This window comes from Chlorocebus sabaeus, chromosome 3, assembly GCF_047675955.1.
Source record: "Chlorocebus sabaeus isolate Y175 chromosome 3, mChlSab1.0.hap1, whole genome shotgun sequence".
NCBI lineage: Eukaryota > Metazoa > Chordata > Mammalia > Primates > Cercopithecidae > Chlorocebus > Chlorocebus sabaeus.
The window spans coordinates 20,642,575-20,666,345 of NC_132906.1; the positions used below are offsets into that span (position 1 = coordinate 20,642,575).

General features: G+C 38.5%; 1 protein-coding gene across 4 annotated transcripts in view; it reads left to right on the top strand.

Annotated features, from left to right (window-relative positions):
* The first annotated feature begins 780 nt into the window (after window positions 1-780).
* Window positions 781-23,771, top strand: part of AKAP11 (A-kinase anchoring protein 11) — a 51,145-nt gene continuing 28,154 nt past the window's right edge. For 2 of the 4 annotated variants that reach the window (XM_007960249.3, XM_073013774.1), the window contains exons 1-3: window positions 1,357-1,452; window positions 15,451-15,550; window positions 21,858-21,974. In XM_007960249.3, the coding sequence (XP_007958440.1) occupies window positions 15,500-15,550; window positions 21,858-21,974 (168 nt within the window). In that variant the 5' untranslated portion in view covers window positions 1,357-1,452; window positions 15,451-15,499. Of the gene's footprint in view, window positions 1,003-1,356; window positions 1,453-13,130; window positions 13,987-15,450; window positions 15,551-21,857; window positions 21,975-23,771 lie in introns of those variants that run through there. The other 2 variants (XM_007960250.3, XM_073013772.1) reach the window with 2 other exon arrangements.

The window sequence follows — 23,771 nt, forward strand, 5'->3', positions numbered from 1 at the left end:
TATTCTTCCCTCAAATGCACTAGAACAGGTCCTTACTTAGGGCCTTTGAATTAGTGTTATCCTTTTCCTGGAATGCTGTACGCTCTGATTTTTGCATGACTGTTATTCAAATCGCTGCTAAAATGTCTCCTCAAAAGGGCAGCCCCTTTACTAGCCACTCAATCACCATCACGTCACTTATTGTAACTTCTTTACATACAGCTTAAAACCAACAGATATTTTGTTTTCTTTTCACCCTCAGATAAGTTCCCTAGAATCTACACTACTTATCTTCCTCATTGTTCAATGGACAATGATGTTCAATGGACAAAGCCTGGAGTAATGTTTGTTGAATGAAGAAATGAACAAATGAATTGCACCCTTTCTTCCCTGACCCTCTCCTCTCAATAGGGCAAAACTTAACTCATAATGAGGATACACTCAAAAATGTCTTTCTTATTGCCAGGTGTTTCCACTCTTGAGGAACACATGCCCTTAAGGAGACAGGGCAATTTGACTAGACTGGCCCTTCGGATTTTAGGTGAAAATAATCAGCACAACAGCTTTTCATCTCTGGTTAGGATTCCCAGTGACGAAAGCTTTAGTTTCCGATTTCCATACCATGTAAAGACATCAGGGTGAGCACTAGGGCCCTGAGAACCCTGGGTGCTACTTCTTGGCTGGGATAGGGCCGGCTGCCCCGTGCGCTGTGAGTGGTCCTCCCTGGAGATGCTGGGAAAAGGGGTGGAGTCATCAGAAAGGATGAGCTTTCCTTGGGCCTTCGGATCTGGTGGGGCTGCCACTTTGGGAAGGGCCCGGAGCTTCGGAAGAAAGCAAAACTAGCCTTGTGGCGAAGAAGGAGCCCAGCTGGCCCCAGGCTGTAAGACTAAGGGGTCGACGGAAAAGAGGCAGAGCCTGAAACCAAATCTGCGGAGCAAGCCAAGGCCTGGGGACTTGCCAGAGGAAAGGGTTAAGCCGTTTCCAAGGCAACGGACCAGGAAGCACGCAAGACGTCCGCCGCAGGTTCGTAGGTCGCCCTCGAATTTAAAGCTCCCAAGGCTGAGCGGGTCCAGGCCAATGGAGAGGCCCCCTTTAAATCATGTGATCAGCGGGGCTGCTCCGCTAGCTGCTCCGGAGCACGTGGGAAGGCTTTTTTTCCTGTTCCTTCTTTCCCTTTTTAAACGCCCACTCACTTTTGCGCGGGCTCGGCCGCGGAGTTCTTCTCGCGAGAGGCGCGCTGCCCTCTCGCGAGAGTGAGTGGGAGGCGTGGAGAGTAGGCGGTGTTGCGGGCCGGAGCTGCGGCGGCGGCGGCGGCGGAAGCCGAGGGGTGGGCAGGGCGGGGGCGGGCCGCGGGGCCGGGAGGGGGGAGGGCTGGGGGCCGACGCGGGAGGGGGCCAGCCTGCTCGCCTGGCTCGCTCACGGGTCGTTGCGCCCGGTGACATGTCCATGAGCTGCGGAGGCTGCGGCCCCCAGGTGAGCCGTGCTCTGACGCGTTCGCCGCGGAGGCTGCGGTTAGATGGGGTGGCGGCAGGTATGCGGCCGGCATGGATGGAGCGGCCCGGCTCCGGCGCCCCAGCCCCTCCGCCGGCCCGTGGTCCCTCTTCTGTCTTCGGGGCCGCCCGAGAGCTGCGCCTTCGCATGGCGGAGGGAGGAGGGCGGGAGGAGCGCGGCCAAGGGAGGAAACCCAAGGCACCGGGCCCAGAGTAGAGGGAGGTGCTCGGTCTCGAGACGGGTCTTCCTTGGGGTCCCGAGTGTGGCGGTGGAGTTGCCGCCGCTTTTAATGACAGGCTGTTTAAATCCACGGGGTGGTCTTTAGAGACGGTCCCCCGGGTACGTGGTGTGCGCACAGGAACATTTGCAGCAGCAGGAGGACGTTGCACTTTGTCCGCGAACAGCATCCTTCAGTGTCAGAACCCCGGAGCCCTGGAAGCAGGCGCTGCTCAGATCTTATGACAGAAACGGAAGGCGTCAAGCGGCTCTTCGTAGTATTGATATTTGGATTTGCTGTCAAATACCCTCCTAGGCTGTTAATGGCTTAAGGCTGGCCATAAAGTACTCCGAATGGATTGAGAGTATACTGCTATTAATCCAGGCATCTAAGCTGCTTTATAAAAAATATGTAGATGTAACCGAAGTATTTTTAAAAAAAAAAGTAAATGACAATGACAGTAAAAGCTAACATTTTTTCCCTTCCCCATATTACCAGCTTTCATTCTTTTCTCTGCTTTCTCTGTCTTCTAAAACCATATAAAGTTGGTTGTGGTTTAGCTTTAGATGTTAAGGAGTTTCATAGTGAGAAAGACTGCTGAGACACACATCTAATAGCTTCAGTACAAACTGGAGTTAATTCCTGTTCTCTTTTCAGCTTTTCAATCGCTTGCAAAATGCTCATTTTGCTTAGCTGCTTCCCACTGTTTTAGAAATGTCATGTTGATTGTGATTTCGTTATGTCTGAAAATACTCAAAATATGGTGTGCTAAGAAAAAACGGGGTATCAATAATGCAAAGATAATTTTTTTTAACGTCATGATTTTAGGATGGCAGCCCAGTGCCTGACATGATTGGTGTCAGTTAAAATAGTGCAACTGAATGATTTTTTTTAAACGTTTACTTTTTCAAATGGTACCCTGATGATTCATTTTTTTGTTGTTGTTGTTCCTCCTGACAAAACTGACCCGGGGTGAACAGTGAATGTCACTATTAATTGTAGCCGTAATAGTAATTTATGAAAGGTCAAAGAACGTAAGGGAATCAGGGAAGAAGTGGGTTCCCAAGCTGAACTAGTGACTGGTGTATGTACCCACATAACTGCACTATCGATGAGATTGATATGGGTCTAGCAGTGGACTCCTAGGCCAGTGATATTTTGCAGTCGTTGAGGATATGGGAAGTTGCCTAAGACATAGAACCATAGTGAGAAAGTCTCTAGCCTTCTCTAGCCCCCTGAACTCCAGGGATAAGTCTAGAAGCTGAAGAAGTCCTCTTTTGCCTTTAGAGGCTGGAAAAAATATGGTACTTTTAATTTTTTTTATTTTTTAATTTTAGGAACTTACTGTCTGGAAAAGGAACTCAAACCAATTTGGACAATATATTAAAGACCGTTTTAAGAGAAATTGTCAGTTATAAATAGGTAGAGGAATTCTCTCTATACTTGACAGAAATGTAACGTAGAAAATATCTCTTTGTGAATGGGCAGAGGAGACCAGTGTTGATTAGAAAAAAATTTCTTCTTACTCCATCTTAGCAAACTAATTTTCAGAAATAGAAAAATAAATTTTTTGGCTGGTCTTCATAACCTTTTGGCAAGGGTTTCAAACTTGTAGGGTGTGTGGTGTTTGGTTTTTCAAAAGCAATTGAAGTAATTTTGGATAGGGTAACTGATTTTTTTTTTTTTCCTGTCTTGTCTGCATTTTATTCATCAACTACCTGGAAGGATTGAAGAGTGAGAACTGGTCAAGAGAAGATCTAGGTTAAGCCTGGGTGTGAGTTAAGGGTCAATAAGCTGGTAATATGGGTAAGAGAAAGAAAAATGCTTTATCAGTTTAAAAACAGACTGGAAAGATTCAAATGTCTTGGTTCTCCCAGTCATCCTTACATATAAAAGTTTATTTAAAATTACTTCTGGGCCAGGCCTGGTGCCTTACGCTTGTAATCTCAGGACTTTATTTAGGAGGCTGAGGCGGGTGGATCACTTGACACCAGGAGTTCGAGACCAGCCTGGCCAACATGGAGAAACCCTGTCTTTGCTAAAAAATACAAAAATTAGCCACGTGTGATGGCACACACCTGTAATCCCAGCTACTCGAGAGGATGAGGCACAAGAATCGCTTGAGCCTGGGAGATGGAGATTGCAGTGAGCCAAGATCTTGCCACTGCACTCCACCCTGGGCGACTGAGCAAGACTGCCTCAAAAAACAAACAACAAAAGATTACTGGAGTAAAGGCATTTGAAATTTGTAGATTAGAGACTGGACATGGTAAGAGGAGAAAAGTTATCATTTTTAGAATAGTCTAAGAATGTTTTTTGGGAAAGAAAATAAATGGGGTAGAGGCGTGGAACAGAGAGGATGTTACTTGAGTGAAAATGAGGTATATTGTAAAGAGTTTCGTTTGGGAGTCATGTCTGTTAATTAAATGAGCCTCATTTTCTTCATACCCACCTCAAAAAGTTAGTGCGAAGCACATAGTACTTGCTTACTCAGTGTTTTTTTGTTTTGTTTTGTTTTTTACCTCCTATAATGGTTTGAGGATTCTTTGATTGCAAGGAACAAAAAGCCAATTTAATTAGCCTACTTTAAAAAAAGCATTTGTCATACAGTGCTGCTGAAGTCCATTGCATGATTCCAATCCAGCGTTCTGGAAATCGGGAAGTCTTCAGGCAGTCGTTCTTCCAGTTCTTCTCTGGAGGCACATGGTGTTACGTCTCTGCTACTCACTGCAGATCTATTCCAGTGTCTTTCAGATTGGCCTTCTCTTTAAAGCTCTTGGTTTCCGCTTCCCCAAAACTTTGGTTTGCATGAGACTTTGGTTTGCCATGATGCCAACACCGGACTCACTAACTGTGCAACATGGTTCTCAGCAAACATCTCCAAGTCTCAGTTCTGTTTCTAGAGAGAGAATCCAATTGGTCAGGTTTCTGCTTCTAGTGCAGGTGGCTGGGGAGTGGGGAAAGATGAGAATGGGAAAAATGGATGAGGAAGAGACTTAGATTTGTCTCACAGTTCATAGGGCTGCACGTTTGAAACTGGCCATGCCAACATCTTTAACAAAAGGAGAGGGGATAGGGAGGAAGTGATGGATACCTCAGGTGTGCTTTAACATCCTGCAATTTAAGTTCTTCCTCTAGCACTGCATTGAACTTGCTCTCAGCTTGGTAATGTTCTAACCAGATCTAATCAGTAGTCTCTTTACAGGACAGATTCTCCTAGATGTGGGAGTTCAGGCAAATTACTTAAATGCTTGATGACTCAGTTTCTCTATGTGTAGAATGGGCATAATAGCACCTTCTGTGGTGAGAAGTATGAATTCATGTATGTAAATCAATTAAACTGTGTCTGGCATATGACAGGCACAGTGCAAGGGTACAGTATTAGTATTTGACGAGAGCACACCGTGTGGCAGGTACTGTGATAGGGGCTTCTGGTCGTGTTCAGAGAGGAAAGAATTTCTGCCCTCAAGAAGTTTGGAAGTCTGATGCTGACCACTCATGCTTAAAACCATTTCCTGACTTCAGTGACACTAAATTCTTCGAAATCTCTATCTCACATACCTTTCTGACTGCCATTTATTTGTGGTTCGTTTTATCCCTCTCTGGAACCCTTTATCATGGTTGTGTCCATAGATGCTCTCTTGAATTTCTGTTCTTTCCCAGTCTCTGAGATCAGCTTTCAAGTTCTCTATATGTGGATTATTCTTAGAGTAACATCTCCAGCTCTGACTCCAAGTAAATCTCTTAATTTTTGGTGGTTTTTTGTGTAGTATTATTTATATAATTTATATGTTTTGAGACATGGTCTTGCTCTGTCACTTACATAATTTATATATTTTGAGACATGGTCTTGCTCTGTCACCCAGGGTAGAGTGCAGTGGCACAGTCTTGGCTCACTGCAACCTGCCCCTCCCAGGGCTCAAGCGATTCTCCCATCTCAGCTGCCTAAGTAGCTGGAACCACAGGTGTGTGCCACCACACCTGGCTAATTTTTATATCTTTTGTAGAGAGGGAGTTTCACCATGTTGGCCAGGCTAGTGTCAAACTCCTGGGCTTAAGCTGTCCACCCACCTTGGCCTCCCAATGTGCTGGGATTACAGGTGTGAGCCCACTGTACCCAGCCTCTTGGATATTATGTTGATATAAAATACCGTCTTCCAGTAACCTTCTAATTTGCAAAGCCTTCTAATTTACCTTCTAATTTGCAAAGAAAAAATTTTCTTTCAGTTCCCCAGGCTTGAAACCTTAAAGTTACTTTTCACATTCTTTTTTTATGCTCTAATATACCCTGTTAATAGGTTCTGTGTAGGCCTTTGGGTGCTTCCTATGACTGGCCCATCTGCAAAGTAGGACTGTTCACTTATTTCGGCCACTGGCAGCTTAGGATAGATCCTTATATTTGTAAGAGCTACTTAAATGCCTTTTCAGCAATATACTCTTAGAGTCATGGTGTCATAGATGTCACTGATAAAAAGAAATGTGTTCCTGGGTTAAAATTCTGAACATATTTTCTGTTAGAAATAATCTTGTGGATAGGGCTACGTACAAGATTAAGAACATTACTTCATTTTCTAGGGAGCATATTCATGTTGAAAGCACAATCTCAAGATTTTAGTTTTTTGTCGTTGCATTTTTTTTGTAGGTATTCAGTTACATAGCATTTTAATTATAGCATATCATCCTTGTAATATTACCATACATACAAAGTTTTATTATAAATCAGTTGAAAATATTTTTGTAAGTCAAATATATTACACCTGCACACTCAATAGCGAAACTAAGATAATCAATTGAGGGCATGTATCCTCTACAGTGATTTCTTAGAACTATTCAAATCTAGGTCTAATGAGTTTTTTGTTATGAAAATTTTAACTGTTGTTATCCTCCTGCATTCATCTGATTATTCTAATTAACTTCTAACAATGGACCATTGCATGTTGTTTTTAAAAGTTGTGTTTATTGTTGCTGAATAGGTAGTTTTGAAGTCAATAGCCATTCACACTTAGTACTTTGTCAACTGGACCCGTGTTATTCCTTTCAATACCAGTGGCTAGTTGGGCTCAAACATACCTTAGAAGTAGATCTCAATCTGGAATGCAGTTGAAAAATCCGTAATTTTTTTCTATGACTGTTTGAGAAAACAAAAGTGACAGAACAAATATCCTTGGATTAATTTTGCAAAAAGTCGTTAGGTATTTTGCCACCAAATGCCTGTCTGCATTCACGTCGTTTTTGTAATTTCTATTCACCTTACAGCTTGTTCACTTCAGTAAATGTATGGTTGCTTATTATGAGTAAGGCCTTTGGGGAATGCAGAGATGAGTAAGGCATGGCGATGGAATGAAATTCACTGTCGTATCCCAATCACTGTTACTTAGACGCTTGGTGAATACATGTGTTGAATGTTGTTAGTACTTACAGTCCAAAGCAGGGCGTAGACATGTAGACATTTAACTGTTACATAAAGCACTGTAGTCTAAAGTGCTAAAATAGAGCAAGTGATGATTTTGCCCCCTAAGGAAATGTTTGGTAATATTTGGAGCCAGTTTGGTTACTGCAAGTGAGTGAGTGCTACTGGTATCTAGTGGGTAGAGGCCAATGAAGCTGCTACCTACCACGCATACACAGCCTCCTACAACAAAGACTTATCTGACCCAAAATGTTGATGATGCTGAGGTTGAGAAACCCTGTAGCAGTAAGAACAACATGTATATTGTGAATGCAGGAATGAAGTTGATTGAGGATTAAAAAGGAAAAAGGCAGAAACTATAAAGAAGCAAATATCTTGATATTAATTGACATACTAAAATCATTTTATATAATTGACTGTTGTTTTGAAAAACGAAATAGTATCTGATAGCTGCAGTATTTTTAGATTTTGTAAGTCTAATAACAGGTCAGTGCCCAAGAAAGGAACTTAGCTTCCTTATTTGCAAAGAGGGGGATAACATCCCGTTTATTCTGCTGTTCACCTGTTAGGTATTATTCTGTTTTATTTTTCTAGTGTATGTGTTAGGGTTTACAAGATAACTTATTACAGTTTTTCTTCTAATAATATCACTTCATGTTTAATGTTAGAAATCTGACAGTGTTTTTTCATCTCCATCTTCCCCGCCACATTTTTTATCCTATTTTGTCATACATTTTATCAATATGTCTGTTTTAAACCCTCTAATTCATTGTTACTCTTTTTAGTTTAAGCAGTTATATTTTAACTGTTTTAAAGGGATTGAAAAATGAAGAATGACTTCTATTAACCTCATATTTACCATTTCAGATGTTCTTTATTCCTTTGTGTAAGATTCAGATTTCCATCTGGTATTGTTTTTCTTTGCCTGAAAAATTTCTTTCCACAGTTACTCTAGTGGTGGTCAACTGGTGGTGAATTTTCACAGCCCTTATTCATCTGAATAAATTTATTTTGCCTTAATTTTTGAAATATATTTTCATTGAGTATATCTGGGTTGATGCTTTTTTTTTTCCTTCTTAGTCCTTTGAAGATAGTGCTCCATTGTCTTGTTTTCTGGTTCATATAAATGTAAAGTCTGTTGTCCTTGGTTCCTCTGTATATAATGTGTACTTTTTTTCTGGTCAATTAATATTTTTTCTTTATCACTGGTTTTCAGCCATTTGGTTGTGATTTGCCTTGGCTTGCTTTATGTTTATTCTTAGGGTTTGTTGAGCTTCCTTGGTACTGTCAGTTTATGGTTTTCTTCAAATTTGGGAACCTCTCTGCTATTTTGTCTTCAAATATTTTTTTCTGTACCTGCTTCCCCAACTCGCACTCTCTCTCGCGCTCTCGCGCTCTCTCTCTCTCTCTCTCTCTGTGTGGAACTCCAGTTGTTCACCTTTTATGGTGCTTAAAAAGTCACACTGTCACACTCTAGGTTTGTTTTGGATAGTTTCTATTACATTGTCTACAAGTTCACTGAGCTTTTCTTCTTTAGTTTAATCTGTTAATTGTATCCAGTATGGTTTTTGCTTTCAGTATGGTATATTTAATTTTCATCTCTAAAAGTTCAATTTTGGTATCTTTTGTATCTTCTTCTCTCCTTATCATGATGTTGTTTTCCTCTCACTTCTTGAGTATATGGAACATCTTTGTACTATAGTTGCACAATCCTTTTCTGTTCCTGCTATCATCGCTGTCATTTCTACGTCTTCATTTATTGACTTTTTTCTCCTGGTTATGGTTCATATTTTTCTCCTTTGCATGCTTGGTAATTTTTATTGTATACGAGCCATTGAGTTTATACTGTTGCTTGCTTAATTTATTATATTACTTAAGTGTGTTGGATTTAGTTGGGGTGCACAGTTATTTGGAATCTGTTGGATTGTTTCAAGGCTTGCTTTTAGAATTTATTAGTGTGGGTCCAGAACAGTTTTTAGTGTAGTGCTGAATTATTGCCTCTGCTAAGGGTACCTCTTGCATAAGGCGGCTACTCCTTCTGAGGAGTCTATCATTGCCTGATATATTACAAGGTTTTTCTATTCTGGTGGAATATATTATGGTTTCTCTCTAGGGCTCTCACTCACTTTCAGCTCTCCCTCCAGCATAATACCCTGTAAATTCTAGCCATGTTGGTCTCCCCAAACTGATCTCTGTTTAAAACTCAACAAAACCACCGGACTGCTTGGCTTTCCTGTCCCTGTGTTGTGACCGGGAAGTAGCTGGCAGCCAGGGTTTCCCTTCTCTCAGGGGTCACAGTCCTGTGTTGCCTGTTGTCTGATGTTTAAAACCAATGTTTCATATATAGTCTATCCTGTTTTCTTGTAGTTATATTCAACAGAATGTTAATTTTTAGCACTTGGCCATTTGGCATTTGGTCAAAATGTGTTATTTGGAGCACTTACTCTAAATATGATCTCAGATACTATAAAGTAGAAATTAGTGGAAACACAAATGTGTTTTCACAAACTCATTAAATGTAGACATATTCATTTAAATATTTAAAGGCATACTTTGCTCTTTATTCTGTTTTATGTTTTTCAGCCTACATCATGCTTTGAACTTCGTTCTTTAAATATGTTACTTTTTATTTATTAGTTCAGCAGATGTTTGAATGCCTACTATGTAAAAATACAAATACATAAAACACTTTTGTCCTCAGGGACCTTACAACAGGAGGGAAGTATGCAATCAGAGGCACCAGAGGATTAAATGGTAAACCACTTAGGCAGCACTAAGGAGATGGCTACTGTTTGGGCAAGGAGGGATAAAGGAGAGATATGAGCCAAGCCTATTTTAGGGAGGGAAGTTCTTGAACTGATGCGTGAGTAGTAAGTAGCAGTTCAGCTGATGGAAGAGAGAGGGTAGATTTGAGAGAAGTTTAGGAGAATGACAGGTCAGGATTTGGCAATTTACTAGATGTGGTGGTCTGTAGGAATAGAGGGGAAGACTAGTTTCCAGCTTGGCCTACTGGTTGGGTTTGGTTTAATGGCTCTTACTGACATAGAGAATACAGGACGAGATCGTTAAGGGAGAAAGTGTTATTTACCTTTTGAACATACAAATTTTGGAGTAACTGGGATATTTAGTTGGAAGTCTCTAATAGGAAATTAGATATACAGAACTGAAGAATAAATTAGGGGGTTGTTTGCATAGTTAAAACCAGAGGTAAGGATAGAATGTCCTTGAAAAACTAAATAAAATGAGACAAGAGGATACGGATGAAGACTAGGAAATATTAGTATTTGAGTAACAAGTTATAAAATACTTTAGGAAAGGAAATGTATGTAGAAAGAGACAAGTTTTTCTCAACCAGAAATTACATGTGGCACTTGTTAAAATTAGGGATTCCTGTGTTCCATGTAGACCTATTGAATTTGGATCTTCTGGTGAGGGAGTTGTGTGTGTTAGAAATAAGCTGATGTGTATATGTACTGAGGTTTGAGAACTAGTGCAGTAGGAGGAGAGTCAAGATATGGCAATATTGTTGATAGGCGTTTCACAGACTCTGGCATGGTTAACTCTCCTGATACAAAAAAGGTCAAGTAATAGGTGATGTCAATTTGAACATTTCTTAGGTCAGAGGAGATAAGGAAAGACTTGGAGAATATATATTTTTTAATTATAAAAGAATTTATGTTCATTCAGAGAAGTATAAAACTCAACATACATAGACACAAAATGAAATACCCACGATTGTATCTACCCAGATAAAACCATTGTCTGTACCTGTCTAGTGTATGTCTTCTTTTATATTACACGTATAGATACACACATGTAGTTATGCAGATTTTTCACACAATGGGATAATGCTAATATGACAGAACCTGTCTTATTTTACTTATCTACTGTCTTCTCATATTGTAGATAGATGACATGTTATAAAATGTAAGTCCCACTTGTCATGGGTGACCACTGGCATCAGTTTAGTGTACCTCCTTCAAGTCATTTCCTATGGATGCACAAATACGTATATGTGTCAGAGTTGCGTCTGTATATAATTTTTTCTTTTCTTTTTCTTTCTTTTTTTTTTTTGAGACAGTCTTGCTCTGTGGCCCAGGCTGGAGTACAGTGGCACAATCTTGGCTCACTGCAACCTTTGCCTCCTGGGTTCAAGCAATTCTTGTGCCTCAGCCTCCCGAGTGGCGGGGATTATAGGCATATACCACCACACCCAGCTAATTTTTGTATTTTTAGTAGAGTTGGGGTTTTGCCGTGTTGCCCAGGCTGGTCTTGAACTCCCGGCCTCAAGTGATCTTCCTGCCTTGGCCTCCCAGAGTGCTGGGAGCCACTGTGCTAGGCCAGCTTTTTTTTTTTTTAAATTACAAGTGAGAGCATACTATTTACACCATTCTGCAGCTTGCTCTTTCACACCAGTATGGCTCACTCTAACTCATTATTTCCAATTGCTGAGTAATAGTCATGTGAATTTATTTTAGTTGATGAACTTGTTGGTTATTTTCAGTTTTTTCATTTTATTTCAGTGAGTAGTCTTTCACGTATCTTAGTGAATTTCGTGCAAGTGTATGTGTAGGATAAATTTTAAGAAGTGAAATAGCAGGACCAAAGGATATGTGTATTTATTTAAAGTACTCTATATCTGTGTTCTCTGTATTCTTTATAATCGTTTCTCTCATTGCTTTCATTTGTTTACTTTTGCATTCTGTGATTTTTCTTAAAATCTTCTTGGTTTTCCATTGTTTTTAGCAATGTCCATTCTGCTTTTTCGTTATTTCTGAGGGAATTTCTTTTGTTTAGTGGTAGTTTTCTGTGTGTTTCCTGAGCTATAGTGTCTCACTTTGTAGTTGTTTGCCTTGTCTGCCTGTTTCTTGTCTCTCATCTGCTTTTTTCCAAGCCATGTAGGTTCAGTTAATTTCTTTGACTATAAATAACACATTTAGTTATTCTTTGCTTAGGACTCTTGTTTCTTTATCCAGAATAGGGCACAAAGCAGTAAAGCATTAAATGAAAAGTTTAACATAATACAAATGTATTTTAGGGGAAAATACTGTATTTTTGTTTTTCGTGTGAAATCTGTCAAAAACGATGTGCTCTCTAATTATACAAGATGCTGAAGAAATCCTGCTCTAGCTATTATCCTTTCTTCTCCCATCAATCTTAGCATCATTTCCAAAGGTGATTTTTTTCTTTGCTTTACAGAAGTATGTCATATCATCTCATATTGGATTCACTTTTATGTTGCACAGATATTGTCTAATAGATTTCTTTCTTCCTGAGACAATATTTTACTTATGTTTCAGTGAAAAAGTGGTGGAGTAGGGCAGGAAGCTGCTTTTCTTCCATGAGTGAAACAGAGTGTAAATAGAGAATTGAACTGTTTCTCTTTCATTAATTTCAAACAATGATTTGAATTCTCAGATAATGTGAGTTGCAGGGGCATGATTATATTTCTCTGGATTTTTTCTTTTTGTGTATATTATGTGTTGTTTGTATTTCAGTGTTTCTTCACAGATCCCATACTGAACTCCATTTGCTTTATTATTCAATCTTGAGTAAGGGTGTTTTATCTGAATCTGCCATGCAAGAAAATTGTGGGTAAAGTGAACTGGGGTAGCCAGCCCTGTCAAATCCCAGGTGTTGTTTCAGAGCGCTCCCCCATCTCCCTGCCCCACTTTGAAACTGCTTCTTCTACCTTAGGTGCTTGTTGCACCTGAGGGTGAGCAGCTCATTTAGATAGTTGGTCTCATTTATTTGATGGTGAAGTCTCCTGGGAGTTAATGTTTATCTTTGCTCAGTTGACTTTAGTCAGCAGCTGCCAAGGTAATTGTTGTTTCCTGTCTCTTTTCCCTACTTCCCTTTCAGGCAAGGTTAGGAGCAGACTCAGAGAAAGTGATGTAAGGCGTGCCATTCCTTTGTCCTGCAGAATTGTTTTTAATGGCTGCCATGGCGTCATTGTGGGAATGAACTTAAGATCGTTTAATTACTCTTTTGTTTCTGGCATCTAGATTGCTTCTTACTTCTATTGTGAGTTGTAATGAACCAGACTATAAAACCTTTATGCACTGTAGAGGAGCGGTGAAGAGCCCCAGTGCCGGAGTTAGAAAATTTGAACTTGAATCCCACCTCGGCCATTTATTTACTGTGTGGGCCTGGGCAAATTGATAAGCTTCCTCTTGCCTCAGTGTTTCTCATTGTCCAACTGGGGTCCTATTCTGTAGTCTTAAGGACAACATGAGATGTTTACATAAATCTCCTAGCAAAACAGAGCACTTGGTTCCTTATGAGCCCTTGTTAATAAGCTGGGTGCTCTAGGATCATTATTTGCTTTGATGCATTCCCAAAAGCAGAAATGCTGTGTCAAAGAAGTATTTCCAGGGTTTTGACACGCATTACAAAACCTCCCTGCAGGTGCCACTTTACTTAGGAGCCGACTTTGACAGTCTCTGGTTTCTTGGAACCCTTATGCTGGCTTCTATGTTTTATGTTACATTTGAGAAAAGCCCATTTGCCTCTGAAGTTTTCTGGCAGTTGAGGAGGACACTGTAGAGGAGAAAGGAGAGTGAGGTGGACTGGGACAAATAAAAGGATTATCTTTTTGCTTTGGCTACTATACATTTTTATACTTAAGCCTTGTTTTGATAATTTTTGGTCCACTTGATCATTTTGGTCCATAGGTAAATATTTAAGTCTTCTTTTGCCTGTGTTTTGTAGTTTTCAGAGTACCTCCCATAAATTATTTTTCATTTGGTTCTCACAGTAAACTTGTCTGGTAAATATGGTATCGTATACATTGAGGAAAAAGTTCCAGAGACATTGCAGTTGACCCGGAGGAAACAAAGCTAATAAGAGGCAGCACAGGAACACGCATGATCCTCTTCTGGATTCTGGGGTATCACCATTTCTTTACCTTGTGCTGATGGGAACACCTTGTGTTAGGCTAAGCCTTTCTCATGATGCTGCTTCAATTTTAGTAATCAGATTTTATTGTTATAGAGACCACTAGGGCTTAATCTTAGTTCATAATAGAATACCATTGTATTTCTTTGTCTAAAAATTAAAATGTAGAAATCTCTAAAGTGTGCGTGTTTGTGCACTCACGCTGTAGTCTTATCTGCATAGCAAAAGAATATGCAATTTGAACTTGACTAAAATATCGTTTTTTAAAAGTTCTGACGGTGGGGGCTACCTTGAAGTTTGTTTTTGCATATAAATCTCCTCATAGTATAAATTTATGTTAACCAAATGTCTTGGAAACCTCAGCTAAGCAATTCATTTTTTTGTTTTTTATTTTTTTCAGAAACTGGGTCTTACTATATTGCCTAGACTGGCCTTGAATTCCTGGGCTCAAGCAGTCCTCCCACATCAGCCTCTCGAGTAGCTGAGACTACAGGCATGCACCACTGTGCCCGGCTTCAACTGGGCAATTCTTGATAAGACCAGATTGATATTCTGAAACTACTTGAAACTAAGAATTTCTTAAATCTTTATTTATTTGATTTTTTAAAAAAAGTATTTAGTTCTCCACTTCTACTCTTTACTTTGAAGGATTTGAATACAGGAGGGCCATATCTATCTTGTTTCTCTTGTATCCATAGCATCTAGCACAAGTAGATTTTAAATGAATGGACAAGATACTGTGGTCAAATGCAGATATTGAATGGTTAATGCCTGGAGTGGATTTAAGTTCTCAAAGATATTAAAGCATCTTTAAAAAGTTGAGACTTCATTTTGAGTGTTTCACCTGGCAGGTGTGTGTGTGTCAGATACTACTAATCATTCGACTTGGATGTCTGAAATTTTGTCAATGATACGCTTTTAAGCTTCCTATATAAAGAATTTGTTTATCTAATTTGATATGTGCAGATTTCTCATTTGTGTATTATCAAACCTTTCTGCTCAAGAAATAAGAATGTCAAGAGCATTCGCTGTTGCCATAGAGATAAGAGTGACTTTTGGGAGGCAGGGAAGTTTTAATTCTTTTTGTGATATTCTCTACTTAAGCTTTTAGTTTTAAAATGTTTTTTAAAAAACTTGTTTTTCAAATCTTTCTCTTTGATGCTTTGCAATAAAAAAGGGCAGTGAGATTGAATAGATAAGGGTGTAGACTCTTTTATAATTTTGAATCAAAATATAAGATTTTTAAAATAATTTTCTATCTCATTAAGATACCAATATTCATATATTTTTCAAATATTGTTGCTGGATTACAAGTAAATTGGGGGGGCTCAGATTATTTTTGTTTTCATTTTTATTTTTCTTTTAATGATTGAGTTAAAAGAAATTAATTTAGCACAAAATACTTGCCTGAATTGTTAAGATCAATAAATAAGTTGTTTTAATATGTTTTCTTTAGGTGTTTTGTGGATTAACTCTTCATTGATTATATACGACAAAAAATAGTTATGGCGACTTTCAGAAACAATCACATGAAGACTAAAGCATCTATCAGAAAAGTAAGTTCACTCTTTTAGGTTTCTTTTAGTAAAAGTTTTAATTAAAATGTTGATTTTTTTTATGTCCTACAGCTGTGATGTTTTGTTTAAATGGATCTTATTATTTGAATTAGTAACATTCAACTACTGCAAAGATTGGCATGTGTGAAAATAGTGATACAAAATCATGATTACAGTGATTTTATTTCCTAAAGATCCCAGTGCTTTCTCCCCATTTTTTCTCTATACACAGATACCCATCTGCTTTTTTGCAATATAGGCTGTCAGGTGTAAGCTTTCTTATATACCTTTAGCTTTACCATTCATTCATTCATTCATTCAGCAAATATACACTTGAGTTCTTTTATGCCAGGCCATATGTTAGATGTTGGGTAATCAGTAGCAAGCAAACAAAATATGATTCTTAATCCTTTCTTCCTTCTAGTCTAAGGAGGAACCCCCTCGCTTCCTCTCTTAAAACAATTTAGTTAATCTTCCAGTTCTTGACATTTTTGTATTTGCTAAAACTTTGGAGGCACTACCCATAAACAAAGAAGGAAGAAATGGAGCCTGGAGGATAATTAACAGTCTTTGTTATTTCTTTTTCTGGACTTCATCTTCTGCATTATATGACACCATTGACCAATCCTTACACGTTAAGACAATATTTGACTTTCATTATAGTATTTTTCTTGCTTTCCTTCTCTTTTGTGGTAGCTCTTGTCTCCTCTGCTGATCTTTCCAAATTCTAATTATCGGTGTTGCTATGAGCTTCTGGGCCTGTCATTCATTTACGTAGAGAGCTAAAAGATGTATAGGTTTGACTACTAACTCTAAGAGGGTGGCTTCTAAATCTACAGGATGCCTGCAAAATAGAAAGTAAACTTATCCTTAAACAGTATGTTAATTACTTTTTTTTTTTGAGATGGAGTCTCACTCTGTTGCCCAGGCTGGAGTGCAATGGCGCGATCTTGGCTCACTGCAACCTCCACCTCCTGGGATCAAGCGATTCTTCTGCCTCAGCCTCCCAAGTAGCTGGGACTACAGGTGCCCGCCACCATGCCCGGCTAATTTTTTTTGTAGTTTTAGTAGAGATGGGGTTTCCCCATATTGGCTAGGGTGGTCTTGAACTCCTGACTTCATGATCCGCCCACCTCGGCCTCCCAAAGTGCTGGGATTACAGGTGTGAGCCACCATGCCTGGCCCTTTTTTTTTTTTTTCTTTTTTTTGAGACAGAGTCTCGCTCTGTCGCCCAGGCTGGAGTGCAGTGGCACGGTCTCGGCCAACTGCAAGCTCCGACTCCTGGGTTCACGCCTTTCTCCTGCCTCAGTCTCCCTAGTGGCTGGGACTACAGGCACCTGCCACCACGCCCGGCTACTTTTTTTGTATTTTTAGTAGAGACAGGGTTTCACCATGATAGCCAGAACGGTCTCGATCTCCTGACCTCGTGACCTGCCTGCCTCAGCCTCCCAAAGTGCTGGGATTACAGGCGTGAGCCATCGCATCTGGCCAATTACATTTTTAAGTAATATGCTCCATATGTTTTGAGGTAAATTACCTTTAAATGTAATAGGTCCACTTTTTCATTTGAAAAAAGTACAATAAAAACTATTTTCTGTTTCTACTCTTTGTAAACTATAGTGTATTTATTATACTTTTTTCAGATTAGCAGCTAGACCCATAGCTTTAAATTGATTATACTGCTGGCTTTAATAATTATAACTAATAATATATACAAAATGTAATAGCAAACTGATACCATGGTCTTCAAGAATGATAGTACCTGACTTGAATATTTACCCCATACGTTGCCAGAGATTCAGGGATTAGGCAGCAACTGAAATTTCATATTATTACCAGGTTAGTGTCTTTTGTTATTCAGCGTATTGTCCATAGTAGGCAGTCAGTAAAGATTTAATTTGAATTCTACTTGAATTATTGGAATCCCTTTTAGATAAAAGTATGTGAATCCAAATATTGCATACTGTTTATATAAACAGTTATGCACACACATACACCACCTTCTACGTCTTGATGCATCTTAATGACAGACACTTCCCTTTTGGCTATTGTGGAAATTGAAAGATGTACTTGAATTCTTTAGATTTCACTTTAATTTGCATTAAATATAGAGATACATTAAATATTTATTGGGAAAGTTAAAAGCATAATACACACACAAACCCACATACCTACCACCCATATTCAACAGTAGTTAATAATTTGTCTTGTTTGCTTTGTGTCTGTGTATGTGTGTATTTACTTTCAGGCAGAACCATTTGCAAGTTATGATCATAATGTTTCTTCAGCCTGAACACTTCAGCATACTTCTCCCAGGAATAACAACATCTTTCCACATAACACTAATACCATGAACACATCAAGAAAAATAAATTCCCATGTATCTAATACCCAGCCATACTCAGATTTCCTGTGTTACACCCAAAATATCTTTTATAGTTCACTCCGCGCCTGTTTGGATCCAGTCTAGCCTCTTAGTCTCTTTGTCTCTTAGACTCTTTGTCTCTTTGTCTCTTAGTCTCTTTAGCCTCTTAGTCTCTTAGCATTTCTTTTAGTTTGAAAGAATTTTTCCTTTTTTTTTTTTTTCCTCGTTATATTCAGTTCTGACATCTTGAATAGGCCAGGCTAGTTTTCTTGTACGATGCTCCACATCTGGATTTGTCTGGTTGTTTTCTCATATTGCTATTTAATTTGATCCTCTCCGTTGTATATTTCGTGTAAAGTAGAAGTTATGTTTAAAGGTTTAATTGGATCAGATTAAGCATTTATGGCAAGAATACTTTATAGGGTAATGTGAGGACAGAATTTCAGGTTTTCCCATGATCAGTGATGCTGTGATTGATGAGTTGACTAAGGTGATAACCCTGCTAGAATTGTTCATTGTAAAAGTACATTTTCTGTTTTTTGGTTAGCAGATAATCTATGATGATACTTGGCTGTGTGCAAATATCCTTTTTTTCCCAACAAATATTGAGCTAATGTTTTTGGCATCCCTTGATTACCCTTTCCTGAATTCATTATTTCATGGGAGTTGCAAAATGGTGAGTTTCCTAATTCTACCATTCCTTTCATGTTTATTAGCTGGTATTCTTAAAGAAAAGCTTCCCTCATTCACCTTAGATGAACTATATAATATCTCCTATAGAGGCAGGTCAAATGTCCTTTAAATACCAGTTTTCAGATTAATGACAGGGCATCGTAGTTAGCACCAATGGTAGCAAGTGAGTTTATTTCCCCACATTCATTCACTAATTTGTTTGTAATGCTCTGAACTCATGGATTTTTTATAACCTTTTATTTCTTTATAGTCATTCATTCATTCATTCATCTATTTAAGTTGCTCAAATTGTTCCACAATTGATACCTGAGAGCCCCTCTGAGTAGGTGCCTATATCCTTTTGTCTCAGGCTCATAACTTTGATTGCTTTTTCACTTTCTGGTCGTATCCTTTTGGTACAGGACGACCCAATTTCACCTACTTTACCTTCCTCAGACCTGAAATTGGCTTTTTTTTTTTTTTAAAGAACCCTGAATAGTACTTAAAAACCAAGATCTGGATACTAAGAGTTGCCTTTGCACTTACAGTGTCATGAGTTTATATTGACAGGTCACGTTCAGATTTCACATATTTTTTCCTGTTTTGATTTCCTGTTTCTAAATTAGTGTGAAAATCCCCATTCGTTAAGGAAAACAAAATTATTTAAAATATTGAATATTTTCAAGCCCACAGAAAAGTTGGTTAAAAAAACCTAGTAGAATGAACACCTCATACATTCTTCACTCAGATTCACCCTCGGTTAACATTTTGCCATACCCTCTCTCTGTCTCTGTGTGTGCGCGTGCGCGCGCGCACACACACACACACACACTCTTTCCCTTTTGCAATTGTATGAGAGTAGACTGCAGACATTATTTTACTTCATCTCTTCGAAAATCGTTAATTCAGTAACATCATCTAGCATGCATTCCAAACACAGATTTCCCTGTGTCTCAGGTAGCCTTGTAATTTTCTCCTTGCTTCTCTTCTAGGATGCAGTCAAGGTTCACACACTGTATTTGGGTATTGTTTTGGGTTTTCCCCATTCTAGACCATTCCAATAGTCTAAATTCTTTTTTCATGCAGCAAATCTTCCGAAGAGTCTAGGCCAGTTGTGTTGTAGAATATTTTCATATTTGGGTTCATATGTTTTTCCCCGTAATTAGGTTCAACAGAACATCTGAAAGGTGATGATGTGTTCATTCCTGTCTATCAGATCTGAAGTCCATACTGTTGATGTTAGGCTTTACTAGGTGGTTAAGATAATAACCACCAGATATCTCCAATATAAATGCACGTAATCTCTTTATGATTAATACACTTAATAAACTATAAGGTGATCCTCTGAGACAGTATGAGTGTCCTTTTCCCCAGTAGATGTAGGATACGTGGATAATCCTTTCCTAAATCAGTAATTGCATTGGGAATTTACAAGTGCGGTTTTCTAAATCTGTCATTTTGTCCATACTAGCCAACATTTTTAGGTAAAGAAGAGCTCCTCTTTGACTTTTTCTCTTTTAATGGACTCACAGATTTTTTTTTAATCCAATAGTCATAATTCATTACCATTTTTATTCTTGATTCCAAGTTGTCCCATATTTGGCCAGTGGCAATTCTTTCAAGCTGGCTTCTGTATTTTTTTGAAATGATCCTATTAGTCTTTGAGCATTTCCTTGCATTCTGGCTCAGTTAGATGTTTCAGGCTCGCTTCATACGTTCTCAGCCTCAGACCTGGAACCAGCTATTTCCCCAGGGAACTCTAGTTCTTTTTATTGGTGATAGATATTTAGAGACCAAAAGCTGGGTGCTGAGTATGCTCATTGCTACTGAAGGTCATTGTTTGTAAGACTTTTCAATGGTAAAAGGTAGTACATGTATTCAAAGAATTATGAATTTGTAATGACAGGTCAGATTCAAATGTAACAGCACACAGCTTTTTATCATAAATTTTTTGAGTTCATATTTTTCTCTTCTCTTAGACTAAAGATTTCCATTTATTTTAATTTGTTAAGATTAGCAGCTGTTTGAGTTTATCTAGTGTGAGGTTCTGAAACATGGGGAAACAAAGTGAGTGAAACACAGTCTGTGACTTCCATAATTTTTTTTAATGGGTAGGAAAGAATCTGAATATAGTAATTATGTTTTTTGTTTTTGAGACGTAATCTCTGTCACCCAGGCTGGAGTGCAGTGGCGCAATCTCACCTAACTGCAACCTCTACCTCCCAGGTTCAAGCAGTTCTCCTGCCTCAGCCTTCTGAGTAGCTGGGATTACAAGCACGTGGCACCATGCCAGGCTAATTTGTGTATTTTTAGAAGAGATGGGCTTTCACTATGTTGGCCAGGCTGGTCTCGAACTCCTGACCTCAAGTGATCCACCCGCCTCAAGCTTCCCAAAGTGCTGGGATTACACACATGAGCCACTGCGCCCAGCCAGTAATTATGTTTTGGTGTGGATTAAATGATTTTAATGCACAACATACAGCAGGAACTTTGAGAGAGATTTATTAGGGCTAAACAATGGGAAAATCTTCACAGGTCTTGGGATGGGTAGGATTTCTACATGGGACGACTGGGAAGTAAGGACATTTCTGATAGAAGAGCAGATTGACAAGTCAGTGGAAGGGGGCATAAGGTAGAAGGAAAGGAAATAAGTGTCCTATTTATGCCTGACTATAGTACTCATTATTTTCTTCATATAACTTTTTCTCCCTCTGTTCCTTGTACTTGTGACAGACATCTCACCCTGAAATCTGGAATCGCCTCTCATTTTCATCAGACAGCTTCCTTAAGATCCATGGAAAACCTTATTTTGTGTTATTATCTTATTTTTCTGTCTCCAGCTTTGTTAACGGAGTAATCACTATTGTTAAGGGAGTAATCACTGTTGTGCACCTTACCACAGCTCCCACATCATCTCATTCAATCATATAAATTGTTGCTTCTATTCTACCAGTGACTTGGAAATTAGATATGCAGTTCGTTAAGTTTTAGTGTAACGTAAGAGTAAGTGAACCTGGTGTGAGATTCACGTGATCTTCTAGTGAGTTGAATGCCCAGGCTCTAGTGTATGTATGTTTTTTGGGCATGTGAAACTGTGCCTTTTCAGCTGAATGGAGCTTCTCAGTGGAATTGAGTTCTGCATCCAGTATCAAAAGGTGCCAGTGAATATTAGTTAGAGAATGAGTGACTATCTGAAACATCTCCAGGATCTCTTACCCTTGTCTTAGAATTAAATGAATTTAAAGTATCTTTGTTTTCTTTCCCCTGCAGAGCTTCAGTGAAGATGTGTTCCAGTCTGTAAAGTCTTTATTGCAGAGTGAGAAGGAACTATGCAGTGTAACAGCAGAGAACTGTTTACAGCAGGATGAACATGCCAATTTAACTGAGGTTTAACATATTACTTTCTAAACCCTTTCCTAATAATGCACAGCATATTTTCATGCATCTCTGTAGGACTCTAATCTATTTTTAAAATGCCTAAAATCTCTATATGTTGTTACATGTATCAGAAGTACCTGTTATATGGGTGGGAAAGGGGGAAAAAAAAGAAGTACCTGTTTTAAATACTGGCTAAAATAATTTTATTAATTGACAATGAACTCAAACAAATGAGCACATTTAATTCTATGCAAAGTACTAATTGGATATATAACATTGTATTAGATGATGCCTACTATATTCAGTAACTGGTACTTTAATATGAATTTTTCTACTCTGAAATATAAAACAAATGCATGTTTCTTATGTTGATTTTTTGGGGTATTTTCTTGAATGTTTAAATTCAGTGCTTTGATTAAAAATGAAAAAGTAGTGATAAATTTGTCTTTGAAATTAAAACATTTACTCTATTACTTGAGGATAAGAAATATACCTTGCTCGCCTATTTCTCTGCTACAGTGTTTCAAATCTTTGTTTGAATTTATTACTATAAAAGGAGTAAGATCCTTTTCTATAATATATCCATACTTCATCTTCACATTTGTTACCAAATATGAGATATATTAGGTCATTGCAGCTCACAATTGATGAATATTTGAAGTTAAAACATTTTTATTTTGAAATGAGGGTTCTAATAAAATCGTGGTTATGGATAGATGCTCCTGGACTTATGATCGAGTTACATCCTGATAAATCCACTGTTCATCAAAAATATTCTAAGTTGAAAATGCATTTAAGACCTCATAAATCCATTGTAAAGTTGAAAAATCACAAGTCCAACCATCATAAGTTGGGGACTGTATGTATTGTGTTTTAGGTGGATGATTTTCTTTAATACTCCTTGAGAAATTCTCTATTTGATGTAATTTCATAGGAAGATGAGCATATGTTTTAGGCCTGTAGTGTTCTGCCTCATCCTCTTCTTTTTGTGTCCGCTTAATTTCACTATTACTTTCTTTGCTAACCTTTTTCATTTTACTTTAGCAAAACCAAGCCACTCTTAATCTAGTTGGTTGTTTCCAAATAAACAGTGACAGAACATAACCGCCTAATACGTACGGTCATCTTCTATGAAATGATGTCCTGTGTCCTGCTCTCCAGCAGTTTTCCAGCTCAGATAGGTCGCAGTGCTTTTCCAAGCCCACATTCCCTGGTGAGGCCTTTCTAGACCAATGGGAAATATAATACCCCCCTGGCATCTTCAAAACCCTATGCCAGCTTATTTTCTGTTTTGTATTCAGTAAAGGAAACTTGAAAGAATAGGGGGAATTTCTGTCCCACTTTAGGGTGTGCAAATCTCTGAGTATCTTTTCAAATAAAGGAGGCAATTAGTTATTTGCCTATCTGTTATTGCGTACCTGTAATGTGCTAGGCACTTTCCTCTACATTATCTAGTTAACCTCACAACTATGAGAGGGAAGTTATATTAACTTACGTTTTATAGATAAGGAGACAGGCTCCTAGAGGTTAACAGTTTACCTAGATGCCTAGAAATTAACTGTAACTCTTACGTGAAGTCAGAGCCATAATTAATCAGAATAAAGATCTCAGAGTAATTTAAGATTCTGACTTGCTTCTGAATCATCAGAAATAGATCGAAAATATGTTCAGTGTTGCTATATATTCTGACTATACTATTTTCCCCACATTCTTGAGAATTGATTATTCATACTGCTGTATTTAAGTATTGTGTATTTTTTAGCCACAGTGGTTGCTTAGTGGACAGTGTACTACACTGTCTTCAAA